The sequence below is a fragment of the Pteronotus mesoamericanus genome, unplaced genomic scaffold (assembly GCF_021234165.1).
Source record: "Pteronotus mesoamericanus isolate MK-2021 breed Mesoamerican mustached bat unplaced genomic scaffold, CSHL_Meso_final contig_20, whole genome shotgun sequence".
Lineage (NCBI taxonomy): Eukaryota > Metazoa > Chordata > Mammalia > Chiroptera > Mormoopidae > Pteronotus > Pteronotus mesoamericanus.
Genome location: NW_026555085.1, coordinates 78,587,937 through 78,609,812, shown reverse-complemented (window position 1 = coordinate 78,609,812; position 21,876 = coordinate 78,587,937). Strand labels below are relative to the sequence as shown.

Genomic DNA, 21,876 nt, shown 5'->3' with positions numbered 1-21,876 from the left:
TTTGGGTCCTCTTCCTTTTTTTCTTGATGAGTCTGCCTAAAGGCTTGTCAATTTTATTTATCTTTTCAAAGAACCGGCTTCTGGGTTGGTGATCCTTTGAATTGTTCTTTTTGTCTCTATGTCATTCAGTTCTGCTCTGATCTTGACCATTTCTTTCCTTCTACTTGCTCTGGGATTTATTTGTTGTTGTTTCTCCAGTTCTTGAAGTTGCAGTGTTAGGTCTTTTATTTGAAATGTTTCTATCTTTTTTAGGTAAGCCTGTATTGCTATGAACTTCCCTCTCAGGACCGCCTTTGCTGTGTCCCATAGGTTTTGGACTGTTGTCTGTTCATTTTCATTTGTTTCCAGAAATTTTTTGATTTCTTCTCTTATCTCATTATTGACCCATTCATTGTTTAACAGTCTATTGTTCAGTCTCCATGAGTTTGCAAGTTTTTGAAGTTTCTCTTTGAGATTGATTTCCAGTTTCAAGCCCTTGTGGTCGAAGAAAAAGTTTGGTATTATTTCAATTTTCCTGAATTTGCTGAGGTTTTCTTTGTGTCCTATCATGTGGTCTATCTTTGAAAAACTGCCATGAGCATTTTAAAAGAATGTGTATTTTTCCTCTTTGGGATGTAAGGTTCTATATAAGTCAGTTAAGTCTCTTTGATTCAGTGTGTCATTCAGCTGTACAATATCTTTATTAATGTTTTGTTTGGAAGATCTTTCCATTTTTGACAGGGGGGTGTTGAAATCCCTTGCTATCAGTGTGTTGCTGTCTATATCTTTTTTGAAGTTGTCCAACAATTTCCTTATATACTTGGAGGCTCCTATATTGGAAGCATTTAAGTTTACAATGTTTATGTCTTCTTGATAGATTCTTCCTTTAAGTATTATAAAGTGCCCCTCTGGGTCTCTTTTTATGGCCTTTGTTTTGAAATCTACTTTGTCTGATACAAGTATGGCAACCTCAGCCTTTTTCTCTTGCCCATTTGCTTGGAATATTTTTTTTCCATCCCTTTACTCTCAATCTGTGTAGTTCTCTTGCTCTGAGGTGGGTCTCTTGTAGGCAGCATATGTGTGGGTCATGTTTTCTTATCCTTTCAGCTATGCTTTGTGTCTTGATTGGGGCATTTAGTCCATTTACATTGAGAGTTATTACTGATAGAAACTTATTCATTTTTTCTCTTTGTACCTGTGTTTTTCTCTTTCTCACTCTTTTCCTTCATCTTCTTAAACCAGTTAAACCTTTAGCATATCTTGGAGTGCTGGTTTGGTAGAGATGCATACTTTTAGCCTTCTTTTGTCTGGGAAACTCCGTATTTCCTTTTCTATTTTAATTGAGAGCCTTGCTGGGTAGAGCAGCCTTGGTTGTAGGCCCTTGCTCTTCATGATTTGGAATATTTGTTGCCATTCCCTTCTGGCCTGTAGTGTTTCTGTTGAGAAGTCAGCTCCTAGGCGTATCAGGGCCCCCTTGTATGTTACTTTCTCCTTCTCCCTTGCTGCCTTGAGGATTCTCTCTTTGTCTTTGATAGTTGCCATTTTAATGATGATGTGTCTTGGAGTGGACCTCCTTGAGTCCATATTCAGTGGGGTCCTCTGTGCCTCCTGGATCCATGAGATCCTTCCTTCCTCAAATTAGGGAAATTTTCCATCATTTCTTTTTCAAGGATGTTCTCTATCCCTTGCTGCTCTTCTTCTCCTTCTGGTATCCCTATTATACGGATATTATTTAAATTTCTAATACAGCATAAATCAGCTTGTTATTTTTAAAAGAATAAAGAAATCTTAACACAAAAAGCCTGAAAACCATTAGACTGAAAATAATAACAAATCCTTTGGAGCACTTACTATGTGTCACATATTTTTCTCACACATTACATATTTAAAAGAGGTCTTTTAAAAATAGTTTTCAATCCCTAATAAATGCTTGACCAAAAATGAGACATTCTTAGAGAAAATGTTTATTATATCATATGAAATATAAATAACCACAAAGTATTGCTAAAATTTCCATCCTGTTGCCTGTTTAAATCACTTCTCACATTGAGCTACTAACATAGCTATTAGCTAATTATAGGACCTTGTGTTTCTTCCTGTCTCTGTTGCTGCCTTGTTGCCTGACCTTGACAGAATTCTTTATTCTCTCTTCAGTGATATAGTTTACCATCTATGATCTCTTAGGGTCAACTCAAATAAATTTTTATAATGTTTTGCTTTCCTTAAGCAAACGGGATGTTGTATGCACTGCAAATAGGACTTTTGAGTGTGTGATCAAATAATAAAGGGGAAAGAAGAGCTAATATTTACTGATTAACTACCAAATATTTTCACATGTGTTATCTCATTTAATTCAATTTTAAAATTGCAATAGAAAATTTAAACTCTGTTGATTCAGGTTTTTGCTCTTAGTAAAAAAAAAGAAAGAAAAAGAAAAGTGGTAACATGGTTATGAATCCAATTCTTTCTATCTCCCAAGTCTCTACTTTTTCCACTGTTCAAGGTCATCTCCAAAACAGATGAACATGTATTGAAATTCAAAATATAAAGAGGTGTATGTTAGTGGGTATTTTGTGTAGGCTAAGCTATAAAGCTCAGAATAGTAAACTATTAATACACAAATCCTAATTAAAACTATATTTATACATTTGTGTTATGTATATGAGCAAATTCTTTCATTAATGGCCTTAGCTAAATTTTGTATACTACAGTATTGGAGAAAAAGTGTTGATTTAAGCCAGAGAATTTCTTGGCACCAAGACAGTTTTTAGACTTCATTCATTTATTTGAAGCATTTTGAAAATATATATATATTGGGGCCTTAACAGACACTGCATACTTTATATTCATTATTTTATATACTCCCCATAACAAACCAGTGAGATAAAGTAGCTACCTAAAATGGCAATTGCACTACTTCACGTTCTCCTTTGTACTTTCAGCCTCATTTAGTAACTGAGAAAGTCAGAGCAGGCAATTAGCCAGGAAATTGCGGTAGCTACACAGGCCTTTGATAAACTATATTTGATGTGGCAAACTCTTGTATGTTACCAGACACTTAAAAGGGATTCCACCTTAGGGTTTTAATGGTACAGCCATCGTACTTAAAGTATAATGATCGATTTTACAATTTGTTCTGCGGTCCATTATCATTTATCAAGGCAACGAGGTTTTCTTATAAATTCAATTTTTAGATTTTCTTATTCTAGATTTTTTTGATAAAACTGAACATCTAATGATTAAAAAAATCAAATAGCAACATACTACATATACTAATTAGGTACTGTGACTTCTAAACTTATAAATAATGCATACATACATGCAAACATATGTACATCCACAAACGTATCCTCTCAAGTTCTAGAAGGTATGCTAAATTCTCTGTCTTAAGTGATAGGTCAACTTCAAATGGAACTCTTTCAAACTTTTTATGACTGTGTCAGTGTTTTACACTTTTTCAGAAGGAATTTTGAGATTAATTCTGCTCTGATTCTTAAGTATATCTGTTTGGGTCCTGTTCTTTTCATTCACTGGTATATGCATTGACTTTTTCCCCCCAAGAATTCAGTGTATAATAAATAACATATTTTTTATATATTTATATATATGTGAGTATATGTATATTTGACAAGCACACATCTAGCTTTAACTCTCTGTGGAAGTTTAGATTATGCTTCAAAACTATCCTCACATAGTAATTATCAGTAGTATTTAATAGGAAGAAAGATTTAATAGGAAGTAATTTAGTGGTATTTAATAGGAAGAAAGATTTAAGTGAAGTTTGCTTTACATAAATCTTCTTAAAAGTTACATTTGTTAGAATCAAATCTTTGACAACCATATTATATTCCCAATAAAGATACTAAAGGAAAAAGAAAGAAAGAAGGAAAGTAGAAATGAAGGGAGGATGAAAGAAGGAGAGAAAGAAAGAACAAAGGGGAAGGAAAGAGGAAGGGAGGAAGAAAGAGACAGCAGAGAGGAGAGGGGAGAGAGGGCAGGAGAGAGAGAGAAGCTGAGCAATTTTCTTTACCTAAATTTGTTCTAAACAGAATTTAGTCAGGCCAAAATTGCATTACTTTACTCCAAAAGTTACTACAAGTCTTACAGTGATGCTTAAAGAAGTTATAAAACTTGCAACAGGGCATAGAATAAGCTTCTGACTGTAAAAACAGACAACATTTCAAAGCTCGTTTCATAAGAGAAGTCATCAGATCAATATGTCACTGTGTCATTTTCAACAATAGTATCTAAACTTTAGCTCTGAAATAAACAATAAGAAAGAGAACTCCAACATACACACATATTCATGTGGGATTATGAATAATTTAGTTTTGTTTTAACATGCAACATTATTTAAAATCTCTCTAAGAAACCAATGGCATAGTTCTAAAAACACTGGGGCAAAATAAAAGGAAATGTAGAAATTCTCTGAGTTATTTTAAGACACTGATAGTATTGCAATTGTGATATAGAATTGAGATGCTAAAAGTAAAAAAAGAAAAAAGTTTTACAAAGTTGGATTTGAGCTCACCAATGAAAAGATACCTGAAGTAGAATACAGAATACCCTGAAATGGAATCACTGAATTATCACTGTAAATGGGAGATTTGGGCCAGGAGAGAACTCTAAAATAATCCTCCTTTTGGACTGTTGATCTACTGCAATGGATTAGAGCCTGCTTGAAAAAAATAAATATTAAAAAGTATTAAATATTAAATACATATTAAATAAAATTTCATCCATCCATCCATCCCTTCATTCATTAACTCTGCTTAAAAGTCTCCAATACCACCATCTCACTCACGTTTCAGATGATGCAGCCCCAATTACTTCTCTGACCTCACTATATTCCAGCTTAGACCTGTATAAAACTGTTCCCTACGTGGGAGGTACTTATTCTTCTACCTGATATCTCTGTAAATCACTCCCACATCACCTCACATGTTTGCTCAAGTGTGACCTCAATGAGGTCAACTTTTATCATTCTATTTAAAATAGCAGCCAACCTCCCTCCACTCCTTGAACTTTTGACTCTTCATATCCTGCTGTATTTGATTGTCCAGGAAACTCATCACCCACTATATTCCATAAAATATAGGTATTCATTATATGACTGATTCATTATAGATGCATCATATTTTCTGATTCCTCAACTAGAATATAAACTCCACAAGAGCAAGGACTTTTTTTTGTCTGTTTTACCTGCTGAACACATTCAACTATTAACCACATTTTAATACACATATGCCCAACTCCACCAATTTCCTGACAGTCTCCTTTGAACTGAGTCTCACCAATTGGTTCAGCACAAAATTTTAGTTGGTTTTTTTGTCTGTCTTCCTGGTACACACTGAGCCTGGAATGCATCTTGAGAACCATGTACAACTGAGTTCTGTCTTTCTCTAAGCTCTACCTTGTTTTCTCATTCACTATAACTGGACTTCTGCCTAAGTTCCTGCTTAGCTACCCAGTTAAAAGTTGTGACTATACATAAATCCTAAATCTCAATCTTCTGTTTCACAGTTTGTCTAGGCATAGATAACACTTTCTTTCTGATCTTTTTCACTGTCTCCAGCTGCTAAATAAGGGCTTATCGCAAACTGGACCTGAAGACCCCATTCATCTTTATTATTATTTTTACCCTGTTTGGAAACTCTTCTAGCCATGCTGCAACCACATGGCATAATCCCACTGGAGAGGTATGTTGACTGGAAACAACCATGTATTTGATACGTCCTTTGGACTCTGTAATTTAGACAGCTAGCCACCTCACTGATCATGCTGTGTACGTATAGTCTGGGTTGAAGTTAATTCTCTGTATTATGGACCCCACTATGTCCCAATTCCCCTCTTCCATTGTGGTCCAGGATTGTGACCCTATAGTTGTAAAGCAGATTATGAAAGGAGATGTGAAACGTCACATAGTTCACTGCCAAATCTATTCCAATCAAAAGAAGGAACAATGATTCAGTCTCAGAGGTCCAAGTGAAAATGTCTAACACGTTAGTCATTGTCAATGAATAATCAGTATTTATTAAATGTATGAATAAAAAAGTGACAATTATCTGCATTATATACATGGAGACTGAGAAAATACTGTGAAGTAGGGTCTACCAAAAAATAAACTTTTTTGTTATACTTATTGTGATACAGTTGAAAGATGTAAGAATTAAAAATCCAGAAATCACTCTTCCCATTTAACTAAATCCCTCCTATAAAATATAGACTTGTACCTACTTCAACAGTCATACCTAGGAATAACTCTTGTGATACTTATTTGAGTTTTTAAATAATTATATCTATAAAAGGTAAACACTGTAGTTATCAGTGTAGGTGACAATCATCCCATATTTTAGGATCTATGGAAACCAAGATGAATTATGGAAGAATTGGGAGAGTGTATACATAATCACTAGCAACTCTTGAGTTCATTACTTTGTATGATATCCTAGAATAAAGGAGTTTTCTAAACAAGATAGATTAGCAATCTGTATACACTGACATGTGAAAATAAAAATTATAATAAAAAATTTTTCATTAAAAAAATTCTACCATACATATAACATAACAGTCAATGTTGAATGCTCTTAATTTCAACCATAAATTTATGTAATGAATCATTTTTACAACTATTAGACCGGTATCTAGTGAATGAGCCAGTAAGTTACATTTGAACCAAAAGAAGATATTCCAAAAAATTCACTTCAAGTTTATAGCTACAGTAAATCTCCTGAAAAAGTTCTCAGGTAATTTATAAAGTGTTCTCATATTTTATAGCACAGGATATTTTAGAACTGCAAGTGATGCTGAAGTGGAAACTCCATATTAAATTTTGAAGCATGCTTGCCAAAAATATCTGAGGATTGTTTCAAACATGTTTTTATTTTAAATCCCAAAAGGCATCTAAAAGCACATTTATGTACATTTAGTATTTACTTGACATTTTAAAAAATTCAGAAATTTAAATACAAGTTTGCACTCTAAATACAATAGAATGCGATACCAGAATATCGGACTTGGAAAAGGACTGGAGACTAGATGAGTCCCACCTTCTCTGTGGAGGCATTTCATACCACATCATCCCCAAAAAGTTGTGCATCTATTCACTGCATGGGCATTTCCAGAGACTAGGTGCTCCCTACTTATTTCTGAACATCTCAGAATGGGGAGAGGGAGCAGGATTCCTCTCGTTTTATTGAATTCAAACAGTCCTCTTGGTCATATACTACTAAGGATCTGAGTTCAGGCTTCAGGAAGGACATTTAGCCTCTCTTGCATATAACAACATTTGCAACACTTTGAGGATATCTCTTAGGATTTTCTTAATCTTCCTTTCTCTAAATTAACAAACTTTACTTGGAATAGCCCTCCTTTGAAAATATTTCAGATTTGTAACTATTGTGCTCCGGCTCCTCTGATTGTACATCCATTTGTCAATGAAGCACCCAAATGTGCTTTAACAAACAGACCCATCTGCTTCTATGAGTTTTTATAAAAGTGAGTTGGTTAACATTCCTGTCACACTATATGTTCACATTGTACTTACTGAAATTCAGACTTGTCCTTTCTCATCCCGTCTTTGTACTCATTCTTATGAGTTTACTCTCAACAGAGTGGCAGTATAAAATAAAGGACATTTCCAGAATAGGGCAAAGGAAATTATTTGACATCTAGTATAAATAATATAACCAGCTTCATGTATGTCCCATTCACGGTCCACACTACAGAGTCCTTTAAAGTTCCTGAATCTGTTTCTACCAGCTTAGCTACCCAAATCAGTTTTGGACCATCTGCAATTCTGATAAGCTTGGATTTTTATGTTTTCCATCAAGCTATTAACAGCAGAAATAAACATAAGAAAACATGTCTCATACTTCTAGACACTTCTTTCCAGATTAACTTTGACTCACTATGCAATATTCTTTGGTAACTATTTTTAATCAATTGAGATTTACCTACTATTATATCACCATTTCCACAAGAATATCAGGAAAATATTGTACCTACTGTCTTACTGAAATGCAAAACCATTTTGACTATCATTTTCCTATTTTATCACTAAAATCAGGTTAAAAGATTTCCTAGAAATACAATTCTTTTTGAATCAATGTTATTCATACGACAACTTTGTATGCTATAGAAACTATACAAGATTTTTAAAAAACAAAATATCTGGTTAAGTTTCTAACTCAATTCAATGTTTAAAAATGATTGTTTCATGTCAACATTCTTAATAAATTGGTACTGTACTAAAACAAAAAACAGAGCTCATTTCTAAACAATAGTGTTTTGCCAAGAATGTCAGTGCTAGTATAATCAAAAAGAAAAAAGGTGATGATGGCCAAGAAAACACTTCTATCAAACTCTGTCCAATGCTCTTCACTGAGAGCTTGATTTAGCACAACATTAAAAAGGAAATAGGCCTCAAAAAATAAGTGGAAAGAAATCTTGGTATCATAAAAAGAGGATTTTAGGATAAACAAAACTAAGTTATTTCAGTTCCTAAAAATAAGGCTATTATCAGTTGCATCAACTTAAGTCATAGCTACTCCAAACCTCAGGTTTTAAATTTGTTCAGTAAGAATAATAATAGCTGAAGGTTAAATAAGCTTAGGCACATAAGGCATTTTTAAATTATAAAGCACTGTAGAACCTTAAGGTATTATGAAATATATTTATATATACTTTTACTATTAGGAGATTTCAGTCATTTATCCTTGAATCTATCCTAAATATACTACAAAGGATCCATAAAGTAGACAATAGATTCTAGATTGTAGAATATAGCAGTCTATACAGTACGCTCAATGTTAAGTTATTTTACATACAATTCTTTATTGTATATAGTGTCTGAGTTTACTCTCAACAGAGTGGCAATATAAAAGTTCTCTTCTGAATTCACTTCAACCTGTACCTAGACCACAAAAATCAGGGTTAATTTTATTTGATGGGTGGGGAAGAGGAGGAAAGGAAAGGAAAGGGGAAGGGAGGGGAGGAGGGGGGAGGGGAGGAGAGGGGAGAGGAGGAGAGGGGAGGGGAGGAGAGGGGAGGGGAGGAGAGGGAAGGGGAGGAGAGGGGAGGGGTGGGGGAGGAGGAGAGAGGAGAAAGAGGAAGAGGAGAGAGAGACAGACTGGTGGAAAGATGAAGGGTGGGAGGGAGGGAGGAAGAAAAGAAGAATGAAAGGGATGGGGAGGTGGGGGCAGAAGGGAGGAGGAGAGAGGAGTAGACGGGAGAGAAGGGGAAAGGGGGTCTGCCAAGGAAAATTCTGAGGAACCCTCTTGCCCCTACTCTGCGTGCTTTGAGCTTCTGCTCCACTCAGTGAACTGAACTCAGTGAAGTGGACTGAAGGGCCGCTCCTCCTGGCCTCTCTTCACTCCCAGCTGCCTGACAGTGTTAAAGTATAGTGTATTGTTAAAGCATATTTTATAACTGAGCAAGGTTAATATTTAAAAATAGTATGTTTATAAATCAGCTGTCAGTTCTATTCTCAAAATCACTGTCTCTTAAATGCTATTAATTAAGCCACATTGACCTTGTTTTACCTCTCAGAGAAGGAAAAGCAAAAATAGAAGGAAAAATCATATAGTGAACTTAGATCATTTTTATTCTCAGAATTTTAATCAGGTAGTTATTATTGCAGCAAGAAGCTTAGAGTATTTTTTAATTCCTTTTTAAATAAAATAGTAATGCTAGAAATTCTTGAATGTAGGAGGAAAGACTATCAGAACTACTAGACATAGTTTTTCAGTTAACTGAAAGAAGAATAAGTATATTTCCAAAATGTATTAGATTCAGCCTCAGTGAAACCTTCAAAAGCTGCTAACCTCCACGTTTTGTACTCCTAGGGTAAATTTTATGATATCTGAGAACAACCCTTAAATGTTTCTTAGTTTTTTTACTTTGATGCATGTTTTTCAACTTACAGAAATGTTTGCTGAAATTACGTACTATAAATTGTGTTTTTAAAACACTGCACATGTGCTTCTTTTAAAATTCATGATCATAAAATAACTCTTCAAAGGTTCCCCAGAGTTTCGGAAATGATATGCATATAAACATTAAAGCTCTCTGAAGAGAATAATTTGAGTTATATTAAACACAACTGTTTTCCAAAGTCCCCTGCAGTTTATATCTGGTCATTGTGGTCTTAATTAAAATACGGATGACATAGAAGTCTCGTCCGTATTTTAAGCAAGGAGAAATTTCACTACAATAGGATACCTGAGATAAGATGTGGGTAAAGATAATGTGAAGCTGGAGGTGCCGTTGCCAGGAAACAAAAAATCCACACACTTAACTACTTTACAAACCCTGTTCAAATAGTTACAAAGTTCCTTAAAAAAAAAAAAATCAGCTGCCTTCCGTAAAGTTTCAAGATGAACCGCAGCCTGGGAAACCTTTCTCTGCAGGGAAGGAATCTGATATGGAGAAACTTTTTCAATTGCTTAAAAGTTTGCCTCTTGGAAAGATTTTGGAAATCAATTTGCAGGACGTATAGTGATAGCAAGCTCTCTTCAGAAACGCATGAACAATGAAAAAGCACTTTATGTTCTTTGGAAAAAGACAGGCAATTCCCTCTACCCAACTCAGGGAGTTGAAAAGTGAACTTGCTTCAAGCTTAGACCTTCTCGCCCCAAGGCGCACCCCAAGGGCAGAGCAGGAAAGCGGTCCCCCGTCAGCAGCTGTCGGAAGAAGGGACCAGTGAGCAGCCTTGGGCCGACAAAGTTTGTGATCTAGAGCCCATGCCTCGACTGTACCTCTTTGCTGATGTGTCTGTGGCAGCTGGTGCAGCCGCTGCTCCTGGCCGCCCCCGAGGTCCCCGCTGAGCAGCAGGACCAGAAGGACCGCCGCGGCTCCTGGCATCGCGGTGGCCCCAAGCCGATCCACTTCTCAGGAGCCGGAGGAGTCCCTGCCGCTCGGCCCCTCTACTGGCTTGTGAGCTGAGTGAGCGGCAGCTGCTGGGTAAGAGGAGGAGACAGCCCCCACTGGCTTGGGCTCAGGCGCCGAGGGCGGAGGGTGGGGGGAAAAGAGGACACTCCCCCACCCTCCCCTTCGCACGCCCTCGTCCCACGGATGTCCAGGCACAGGCCCTTAAAGGGTCCTCGGTGAAAAAGGCCTCTCCTGTAGCAGTCCCGCCCTCCGAGAAGGGATCGTGCCTTGCTTCATCTGTTAGCTGAACTTCTAAGTGAAAGGACGGAATTGATGTGGAGGCACTTCGTGATCTGTGCAGTCCCTGCTCGTGGAAGGCACGATTTGTGGGAAATGGGCACAGCGAGGAACTTTACAGAAGCTGGGTAGATGCGCCTCCTGAGAAAGGCCTGGCAAAGCTGTGTGCTGGTGGCGGCTTGTATCCAATTAAGTCACCTCGGTGACAAGACCTTCCCGAAGGCCCAGGTGACATTTAGAAGTTACTGGAGGGCGGAAGGTGGTCCCTGGGAGGCTGCGAATCTGGCCGTGGGACTTACTGCTGGTAGCATGCTTGGCGGGGCAGCAAGGGGAGGACAAAATAGCATAAATCCCCGTGCGCCACTACGGTGTCTATGGTCAACGTAAAGGATAGAATTGGGTTTTCAGTTCAGTCTATTTAAAGTTACTTAAAGATAGAAAGGTCTTTACACGTGTTTCCTTTCAGATTAATAATTTTATCTTTTCCAATCCCCGTTTCTTCCCTTTAATCAACAGGCTTTTTGGAAGTATCTTTTGACACTCAAGGTTCAGATGACAGCTCTTTACTTTGTTTGTTTGTTTGTTTGTTTGTTTGTTTGTTATGGTCTGTGACTCACGTAAGGTTTAAAACAGCTCCTTACTTGGTCTTTATAAGACTTGCAGCCTGTCTTTTCGGTTGACCCCTTGACTGGCAGTACCCCCGGCATTAGTGTACTGTGAGGTCAGAGAGCCTTTCTCCTACAAACTAAATTGTACTGCAGGGACTTCTGAATGGACACTTTCAATTGCTTAAAAGTCATTTGGGTAAAAAACAAAGAAACAAACAAAAATGCATTATATTTGAAGTCTAATTTAAATCTATTCTGCACATAAAATAAAATGAATTTTATTTTCTAGGCTCCGTTTACTATACACATTGAGCAAATAATATACTTGGTGTTTTTTTAACTTCACCAAATTTTGTTTACCATTTCAGAAAATAACATCACCGATAACAATTCTGTTTATGGTATTGTCTCAGGACATTATCAATGTCCTATCTATCACATTAATGGTGACTTTGGAAGAGGTTTGGGCTTCTGTTTCATTTTTGTGTACTAACATGGTTTTATTCATATTTACTATTGAAATGCATAGTTTTATGTAGAGAATTTTTTTAATTTTGTATTTAAGACATTATAATGCTATCTTAAATATTATATTGAAGTTAAGTAATTACTTAAAATACCTCCTTTATTTTATTGAAGGGAAATTCATTATAGAATTGATTGAGAACCACTGGCAAGATGGTGCTGAAGTGATTAAGTATCCCTCACTATTCTCTGTCTTCCTTAGTTCTGTTAATACTAGTACGAGGAAAATTTTTAATCATTTTTTTCTTTATTGTGAAAATTGCTAAATGAAATCTGGCCCAAGCCTTGAGAATAAGACTATAATCTCTAATGTCAACTCTCCTTGTCTGATCTACCACAGAGGAAAAACACAAAATTATGTATCCAAAATTAAGATACAGAATCAGTATTATCAACACTATATTTTTCAAATAAACCTAATGGAGGTACAATATACACAAAATAAGTGTACCCATTTGATGTCTTTAAAAAGTGTAAATTCCCATTTGACAACTACCCACCAATTAATATATACTCTATTTCTATTATTCCCCAATATTTCTATTCTACCCTTTATAGTAATTCCCCCAAACTCCACTCCTAGAAACAGGCAACCACTAATCTGATTATTTTCACTAACAATTATTTTAGCTATTCATAAATTTCATGTAAATTAAATAATAAAATAATAGTCTTTGTGCCTGGTTTCTTTCACTCAGCTCAAAGTTTTTCAGGTGCAGCCAAGTTTTTGCTTTACATCAGTAACACATCCTTTTTCATTGCTGCATGATATTCTATTGTATAGATACAACACAATTTGTTTATACATTTACCTATAGAAGTAAATTTGTATTGTTCCAGTTTTGAGCTATTATGAATAAAACAACTATGAATATATGAATACAGTGTATGTGTGGATATATATGTATATTCCTCAATTCCTAAGAATGATATTATTGGGTTGTTTGGTGGGTACATAATTATAAGAAACTATGAAACACTTTTTCAACATGATTGTATAATTCTAAATTTCCTCAGTGATAGGAGAGTTCCAGATGCTTTGCATCTTTACCAACCCTAATATTATTTAATTTTAGCAACTCTAATGGTCACATGTGGTATCTACTGATACTGTCATTTGCATTTTTCAAAGATGCTAAAAAGGTTTTCATGGGCTTACTGGGCATTTCCGTTACTTACTTTGTGAAATGTTTGTTCATATCATTTGCTCATTTTTCTAATTGTTTTATTCATCATATTATAATTAACTTGAGAGATTTAAATATATATATTCTGGATAAAAATCCCTTGTCAAATATACTTAATATAGTGCATATTGTTCTCAGTCTGAAGCTTGACCCTTCAATTCTTGGCAGCTGTTGGTGGAGGTCATTGCGAGGATCTGACCGCAGACTGGCCTGTGGGCTGGACCCCTCCCCATGCTGCTCTCCGCTGTCCTTGGAGTATGAATCCTGTCTGCCTTCCTTGCACTAGAAGCTGCTTCAAGGACACAGCCTTGAGATAATAATGTATTACTGAGACCATCTGGACAGTATTCATGACTGTACCCACTGAAGGCTTTGATATAAACTTTTAAGATTCTGGTGGGCAAGTGCAGAGATTTACTCATCTTGTGGGCACCCATGGGCCTCTTATGTAAGTCTCCGTGCTTATTAAATCTGCCACCTGCCATCTGGAGTGGTCTGCCTCTGTCTTTGGCCCCCTGATGCCTTCCATGTACAGGGGCCAGTTTGTGAACCAACAGACACTTTAGAATAACAGAAGTGTTTAATTCTGATTAAGTCCAATTTATCAACATTTCTCATTCATACTTAATACTCTTTTATAAAAATATTTTGCAGTGTTTTAAAAAAATTGTATTTATTTATTTTTAGAGAAAGGGGAAGGGAGGGAGAAAGATGGAGATAGAAACATCAATGTGTAGTTGCTTCTCGCAAGCCCCTAACTGGGGACCTGGCCCACAACCCCGGCATGTGCCCCGACTGGGAATCAAACTGGTGACCATTTGGTTCATAGGCCAGTGCTCAATCCACTGAGCCACACCATCTAGGGATATACTCAATACTTTTGTGTCCCATTTTGGAAGTCTTTGTTTATCCCAAAGTTGTGAACATTATCTTTCTTATTTTTTCCTAGAGATTTTTATAGTCTTGGCTATATAGGTTTATGATTTATTTCAGTAAATCTTGGTGTTTTCCATGAAGTAAAAAGGCTTAAGTGAGAGCTGTCTTTTTTTTCCCCATGCAGCTATCCATTTATCTCAGTAGCATTTTTTGGGAAGGATATCATTTCCCCATCTAATAGCCTACTGTAGTGCTTTTCTCTGAAGTCAACTGATCATATGTAAACTCTCCCATTTTGGCATTCTCTTTTTATTGATATATATTTTTATGCCAACATCACAGTCTTTATTACTTTAGCTTTATTCTAGGTCTTTTGCATTGCCATACAATTTTTAAAATCAGCTTGTCAATTTCTACCAAAAAAAGAATGATTTACAGGCAATTTGATTGCAACTGGGTTGAATCTATAGATAAATTTTGGGGGAACTGATATTTTAGCAATATTTAGCCTTCCAATTCATGAATATATCATGTACCCACTTGATTACATCTTCAATATTTTAATCAGTGCTTCATAGTCTTCAACATACTTCCTAAAACTTACCTCTCAGTGTTTCATTGTTTTGGGTGCTATTGTAAACAATATACTTTTAAATTTATTGAGACTTTTTTTAATTCTAGCATTTGGTCTATCTTAATAAATGTTCATATTCAATTAAACAATGATACTCTGCTATTCTTAGGTGGAATGCGCTATAAAGTTGAAGTCCAATTGTTAGATAGTGTTGCTCTTTATAGTTAATCATTCACTGTTTATTTGTTCCACCATGTGCTAAGAGATAAATGTTGAGATCTTCAACTATAATTGTAAATATTTCTATTTCACCTTTCAGGCCATATATTAGTTATATGTTGTTTTACAACAAATGAACCCCAAATTTAGAAACTTAACATAGTGAACAGTTATTATATTAAAGTTATTGTGGATCAGAACTCAGAATAGTTTATTGAGCAGTTCTCTTCACTTGGATGGATCTCTCATGAGGTTGCAGTCAAGACGTTGAGGCATCTTCAGGCTCTAATGGGGCAGGAGGATCAAAAGGTGGCTGTTGGCAGGAGGCTTCAGCTCTCTGCCATGTGTATTTCACCATAGGGCTGCTTGAGTGTACTTAGGACATGGCAGTTGGTGTCCCCAATAGCATGTGACCTGGGAGAGAGAGAGAGGGAGGAGGGCTCTACAATGCCATTTATGACCTAGTCACAGAAATCACACACCGTCGCTTCCATCACATTTTATTCATTAGAAGAGGGTTGATAAATGTAATGCACACACAAAGGATGAAGAATTACCCTTCACTTTTTAAAGGGAGGCATATTAAAAAATTAGCGGGTATATTTTAAAACCACCACAGTCCTGTAATATTTTACTTCATATAATAACAACCTTCTATCATCAGTTTATATACATTAATATCGTTGTCTTTTTCAGAATATGTTTTACCACTATGAAATCTCTCTCTTTTGCCTTTGTTAATATTTTTTCTGCTAAAATCTATTTTCCTATTATTTATATTCCCACTACATATATCTGATATTTAACATGTTCTTGGAATACTTTTTTATCTTTTACATTACAATCTGAGTTTTTATGTATAAAGTGTCTCTTATAGCCACATATATTATGGTCTTGAGTTTTTCATCTAGATTGATAATTTTTGCCTTCTTATTGGAGTGTTTAGACCTACCATGTTCAATGCAGTAACCACTAGCCACATATAGCTATTTAAATTTAAATTTAAATATATTAAAATCAAATAAAATTTTAAATTTTAATCTTCAGTCACCTTAGCGACAGTTTAAATGTTCATGTAGAGAGTGTAAACTATATATAGACAGGAGGCATGTCCCTTGTCACTGAAAGTTCTATCATAGAGTTCTAGTTTACATACTTTACATTTAATAAATTTTTTTATTTATATAAGTAGGTCAAATCTATTGTTTTAACATTAAATTCATTTTTAATTTTATTTTTAAATTACAATTTACTTTTAATATCAGTCTGTATTAATTTCAGGTGTACACTATAATGGTTAGATAATTATATACTTTACAAAGCATTCCCCCCCAGTATTTCAATAACTAGGGCACTATACATAGTTATTGTAATATTATTGACCACATTTCTTATGCTTTATTTTACATCCCCATGACCATTTTGTAACTACCAATTTATACTTCTCAATCCCTTCACCTTCTCACCTATTCCTGTAAATGCCCTCCCCTCTGGCAACCATTAGTTGCTTTTCGGTATCTATGAGTCTGTTTCTACTTTGTTTATGAGTGAAATCATGCAATGTTTGTCTTTCTCTGATTTACTTATTTCACTTAGAATTATACACACCAGGTCCATAATTTCTGTCACAAATGGTAAGATTTCATTCTTTTTATGTCCAAGTAATTAATATTCCATTGTCTATATTTACCACAACTTTTTATCCATTTGTCTATTAATAGGCACTTGGGTAGCTTCCCAATATGTTGGCTATTGTAAATAAAGCTGCCATAAATGTAAGGGTGCATATAGTATTCTGAAGTAGTGTTCTGGGTTTAAATCTACTTTCATTTTTTAATTTTTTCTACTTGTCCCAACTGTTTTTTATTCTCTTTCTTTTTGAACAATTAAATATTTTTTAGTACTCTATTTTTTAAAAGATTTTATTTATCTTTTAGAGAAAGGGGAAAGGAAGAAGAGAGAAGAAGAGAAACATCGATATGTGAAGGAAACATCAATCGGTTGCCTCTCACAAGCCTTTTACTGGGGATCTGGCCTGCAACTCAGGCATGTGCCCTGACTGTGATCAAACTGCCACCCCTCGGTTTGCGGAATGACGTCTAACCCACTCAGCCACACCAGTCAAGGCTTTAGTATTCTGCTCTTACATGCACTATTATACATACATATTATATATGCATACTTTTGTGCATATATACCTTGATGTAAATAACATTGTTATACATCATACCATATATTATTATAAACATTATACATATCTTAAATGCATAAATGTTATATATACATACATTTGTCATATGATCTGCATCTTATATCTTCACATTCTATTACTTCATTTATATTGTAACAATAGTAAACAATATGTTTTTATTCCCCCCTTCTGCCTTTAACTGCTATTGTTATAATTTTTCTACTTGTTATAATCTCTATGATATTTCTTATTTTCTATAATAATTATATTTCGATAAGAAATTACTTTATCTTGTATCAGCTAAAAGAAAAATTTTACATGGTATTTTTCTTTACAATTTTAAAGATCTTTTATTGTCTTCTGGATTGCATAATTTTTGAAAAGTGGTCTGCAAAAATTCTTTGTTTCCTTTTTTTCCTGACTAATTTTAACATTATTGCGTAATTCCTGGTGTTTAGAAATATTGTTACTCTGTGCTTTGATGTGGATTTCCTTTATATTTATCTTACTTAGAAATTATTGAGCATCCTGGATCTATAAGTTTAGTTTTTGAAAATTTGGGAAAATTTAAGTCATTCTTTTCAACAATCTTTTGTGTCTTCCCCCTTTTTTTGAGATCAGTCCTTATTCTATTCATTTTTTTCTCTTTGTGCTTTAGTTTGTTTAGTTTCTATTGATATATTTATGTATCTTATGTACAACAAATTACTATACACCAGATGACTTATAAACAAATATAAACTTATTTATCACAGTTCTGGACACTGAATGTCTGATATCCAGGTACTGGCAGATTCAACATCTGCTGGGAACTCCCTTGTTCAATTGTAGATTGCCTTCCTCTTACTATGTTCTCACATGCTGGAAGGCAAGAGAGCTTTCTAAGGTCTCTTTTATAAGGACATTAATCCCATTCATGAGGGGTTTGCCCTAAGTACCCTCCAATGGTCCTACCTTCAAGAACCCTCTCATTAAGATGTAAGGCCCAGCCCTGGCGGATGTGCCTCAATGGACTGAATGCCAGCCTAGGAACTGAAAGGTCGCCGGTTCAAAAGGCAACCAATTGATATCTCTCACACAGTTAAGTTTCTCTCCCTCTCTTTCTAAAAATAAATACAAATAAAATCTTTTAAAAAAGATTTCAGTTTCAACATATGAATGTTGGGGAGATATAAACCTCCCAGAGGTATCCAAACTGCAGCCCAGGATGGCCTTGATTGCAGCTCAACGCAGAATCAAAAATTTACTTAACACAGTATGAGATATGTTTTTGTGATTACGTGTTGCAACGTAATTAATGTGTGGCCCAAGACAACTATTCTTCGTCAGGTGTGGCCCAGAGGCGCCAAAAGGTTGGACACCACTGATAGTGTTTGGTATATTTATTTTTCCTTCTAAAGCATCTAATCTGCTTTCAACCCATCCAGTAAATTTTTTACTTTTATATTTCATTTTCTCACTAGAAATTACATTACTTTTAATTTTTATGGTTTCCTTTTCTCTTCTTATATTCAACTTTAATTCTTGGAAAATATTTAAATGTTTTGAAATGGATGTTTTGATGTTCTTACCTGCTTATTCAAACATCTCATCATTTCTAGTTCTGTTTCTATTGACATTTTATTCTGATTGGTGACCACATTTTTCTGCTTTTTTGTGTGATTAGTAATTATTGACTGAATGTTAATCATTATAAATTTTATGCATTGAGTGTCTAGACTCTTCCTTCAAAGAATGATGATCTTGTTTTGTAAATCAGCATGATTATTTCGGTGTTAGTTTTAAAGCTTTGTTAGGGTATCACTAGAGTAGCCTTTACTTCAGGTGTTATTTAGTTCTCCTATTAAAAAATGGCTTATATGATTAATGACTCTTCCAGGTTTGTGATAATAATAATATAATAGTATTTCTTCACTGAGGCTGGTTGGAAATGACTTATCTCCCAGGCCTTTTGTTCAATTTCAATGGTTTTGGGTTTTTGGGGTTTTTTTTTTTTTGCATGATTTCACAGAGTTTTAACATTCGCATAAGAAGTTTGATATTCAGTTACAAATACAAGGGGACACTCGCAAAGATTTCTGGAGCTTTATCCCATCATTACTACCCTCCACCTTTGCTATGTACTGCTTGGTTTTTCTCTCCTTTCCCTGAGTTCATAAACTGTATCCAGGCAGAAAGTTGGATCAATCTCTAGGCTTATCTAGTGTGTATGCCTCTTTTTCCAAGGCATACAATTTTGTGCTGTCTATATTATCTATTCCCTTAAAACGGCATTTTTATATTTTTTCCAGTGTTCTAGTAGTTTAAATATTTAAAAAAAAAAGAAAGAAAGAAAACTCATACCAATTAGTCCAACATGGCTGGGAGTAAAAATCTCAAAGTTACACATTTAAGTAATAAAAAAAAAAGCTCCACTAAATACAGATGTAATGATAATTCATCTTAATGATCTAAAAAATGTAATGAACTAGAACAGTTTTAAGAATCATAGCCTGAGACTATTCTATTACTCTTCATATTAACAATGTCACCTTTGAAATGGATCACAGGGTTTAAAAATTTTTCAAATTATATTTTAATAGCTCCTCACAAGCTGTACTTTAAAAAAATATGAGATCGAGAACAGGAAAAATAATTTAAAAATATAGATCTTCACAAACCTATATAATTATATCAGATTATTTAATTTATTATTTACATTATTAATAATGAGATAGTCATAGCACTATTTATTAATAAGCTAAGGGCTTATTTAATAAAGTACACTGCCTAAGTAATCATAGAATTTCAGATTGGCAAGAAAAATGCAGAAATTTTATTTTAACAAGTATCATTAGAAGTTAGAAAATTAAAGATTTACAAAGTCGGAAATCCTCTCCTCAAAATAGTATCTTGTCTTTATAGAAAAAGCATATATAATTTACAAAATTGACTTAATAAGAAAATGTATAAGTAAAAATAGTATATATCTGAAATGGATAATAAATTAACATTATTAAGACATTCTAAAAGAGTAAAAAGTTCAAAATATTGTTTTATATTTTACCTTGTAAGAAATAATTAAATTATACCATTAAACTATATGAGAAGATGTAGTAGTTTTAAAAAACTTTCAATGTATTATAGGGTAAATATAATACAAAAATCTATTTTAAATGACTTACATGTTCAGTGCATAATTTTAATATTAATTATGTATAATTTTTAAATTATTTTCATGTAAAGAGAAAAAGATATTAAAATTTAAGTTCCTGGATATTGTCACACAAAAACATGATCTTTAGAAGAGTAAATGACATGAGAGAAATCAACCCCACAGGCTAATAACAAAATACAATAATTCTATGTGGAAGTTTTATAACTCTATCTAGAAAACAATAGCACTTAACAATATTTTAAAGTATAAAAAAGATTAAAAATTGAAATGTCAAATAAAAAAGAACAACAGAAACATGGAAAATAGAAAAGGAATTTAATATATGGGAAAAATGAAGTAAAAAAATACCTATGAAAAAAGGATAAATATAATCTATAGAAATTTATGGGGTTTTTAAAACTCTGTAACTCTATAGAGAATCAGTTTTTTAAAATGCAGAATTTAAAACCAAATATAAATTTTAAGACTTTGACGTAACATTATACATTAAATTCTACTCAAAGCCTCATTTGAAGTTTAATAAATGTAGTTCTACCACTTTTGTACAACAGATTGAGGAAATTGATGTCTATTTTATACTCAAGAAGACATTTAAGCTGAGAAGTAACATGATCAGGCCTCTGTTTTTTGATAACAATTTTATTAGTGTAGATGGTTGATTGGAAAATAGAGTAAGGGAACTGGAAGCAAATGAACTTTGTAAGAGAGCATGTGTCATTTATCTTTTTATTCTTACAACAAAATCATTATAGAGTTCCTGTTATGAGGTAGAAACTAGACACCGTGGCCACTATAAAAAATAAAAGAGACAAGATCCTGCTGCATACACTTACATTCCAGTAGAGAAACAAATAACAAAGTAATAAAATTTTAAGTGAGTCATTAGAAATGGTTATAACACCTTTGAAGGAAATGAACAAGGTGATATAATTGTAAGGTGAAGGATCTATAAATAGGGTGTCAGGAAACGCTATCTGAGGAGGTGACACTTAAGCTGAGATATGACAAAGCATAGGGCTCAAATGAATGCAGGGGTGGTAGGGAGGAGAGAAAATATTTTGGACATGCTTGAGAGGGTGAATTAGCAAGACTTGCTAACGAACCGGATATAGGGATTTAAGGATTATTCTAAAGTTTCAGGTTGGAGCAACCAGCTGCCTGGCAGCATTAATAACTGAGGTAGGAAAGACAGGAAGACCGCCAGTTATGAGCTGGATATGTTGAGGTAACTGACATTGGAGATGTCCAGCTGGTTATTTCCAGTTCTTCTGAAGGCATGTTACAGTCATCCCATGAACACACCACAAAGTCAAGGAAATAGATATCTCTGTGCGGTTGAGGAATGTATGTAAAAGAAAAGTAGGAAGACAGAGAGAGCCTGCAAAGAAGTGGAA

At 34.5% G+C, this 21,876-nt stretch overlaps 1 protein-coding gene across 1 annotated transcript in view; it reads right to left on the bottom strand.

Annotated features, from left to right (window-relative positions):
• Positions 1 to 10,970, bottom strand: part of LAMA2 (laminin subunit alpha 2) — a 525,989-nt gene extending 515,019 nt beyond the window's left edge. The window contains exon 1 of the mRNA XM_054569946.1: positions 10,737 to 10,970. Coding sequence (XP_054425921.1) covers positions 10,737 to 10,842 — 106 coding nt within the window. The 5' untranslated portion in view covers positions 10,843 to 10,970. The remainder of the gene's footprint in view (positions 1 to 10,736) is intronic.
• Between the last annotated feature and the right edge of the window lie 10,906 nt (positions 10,971 to 21,876).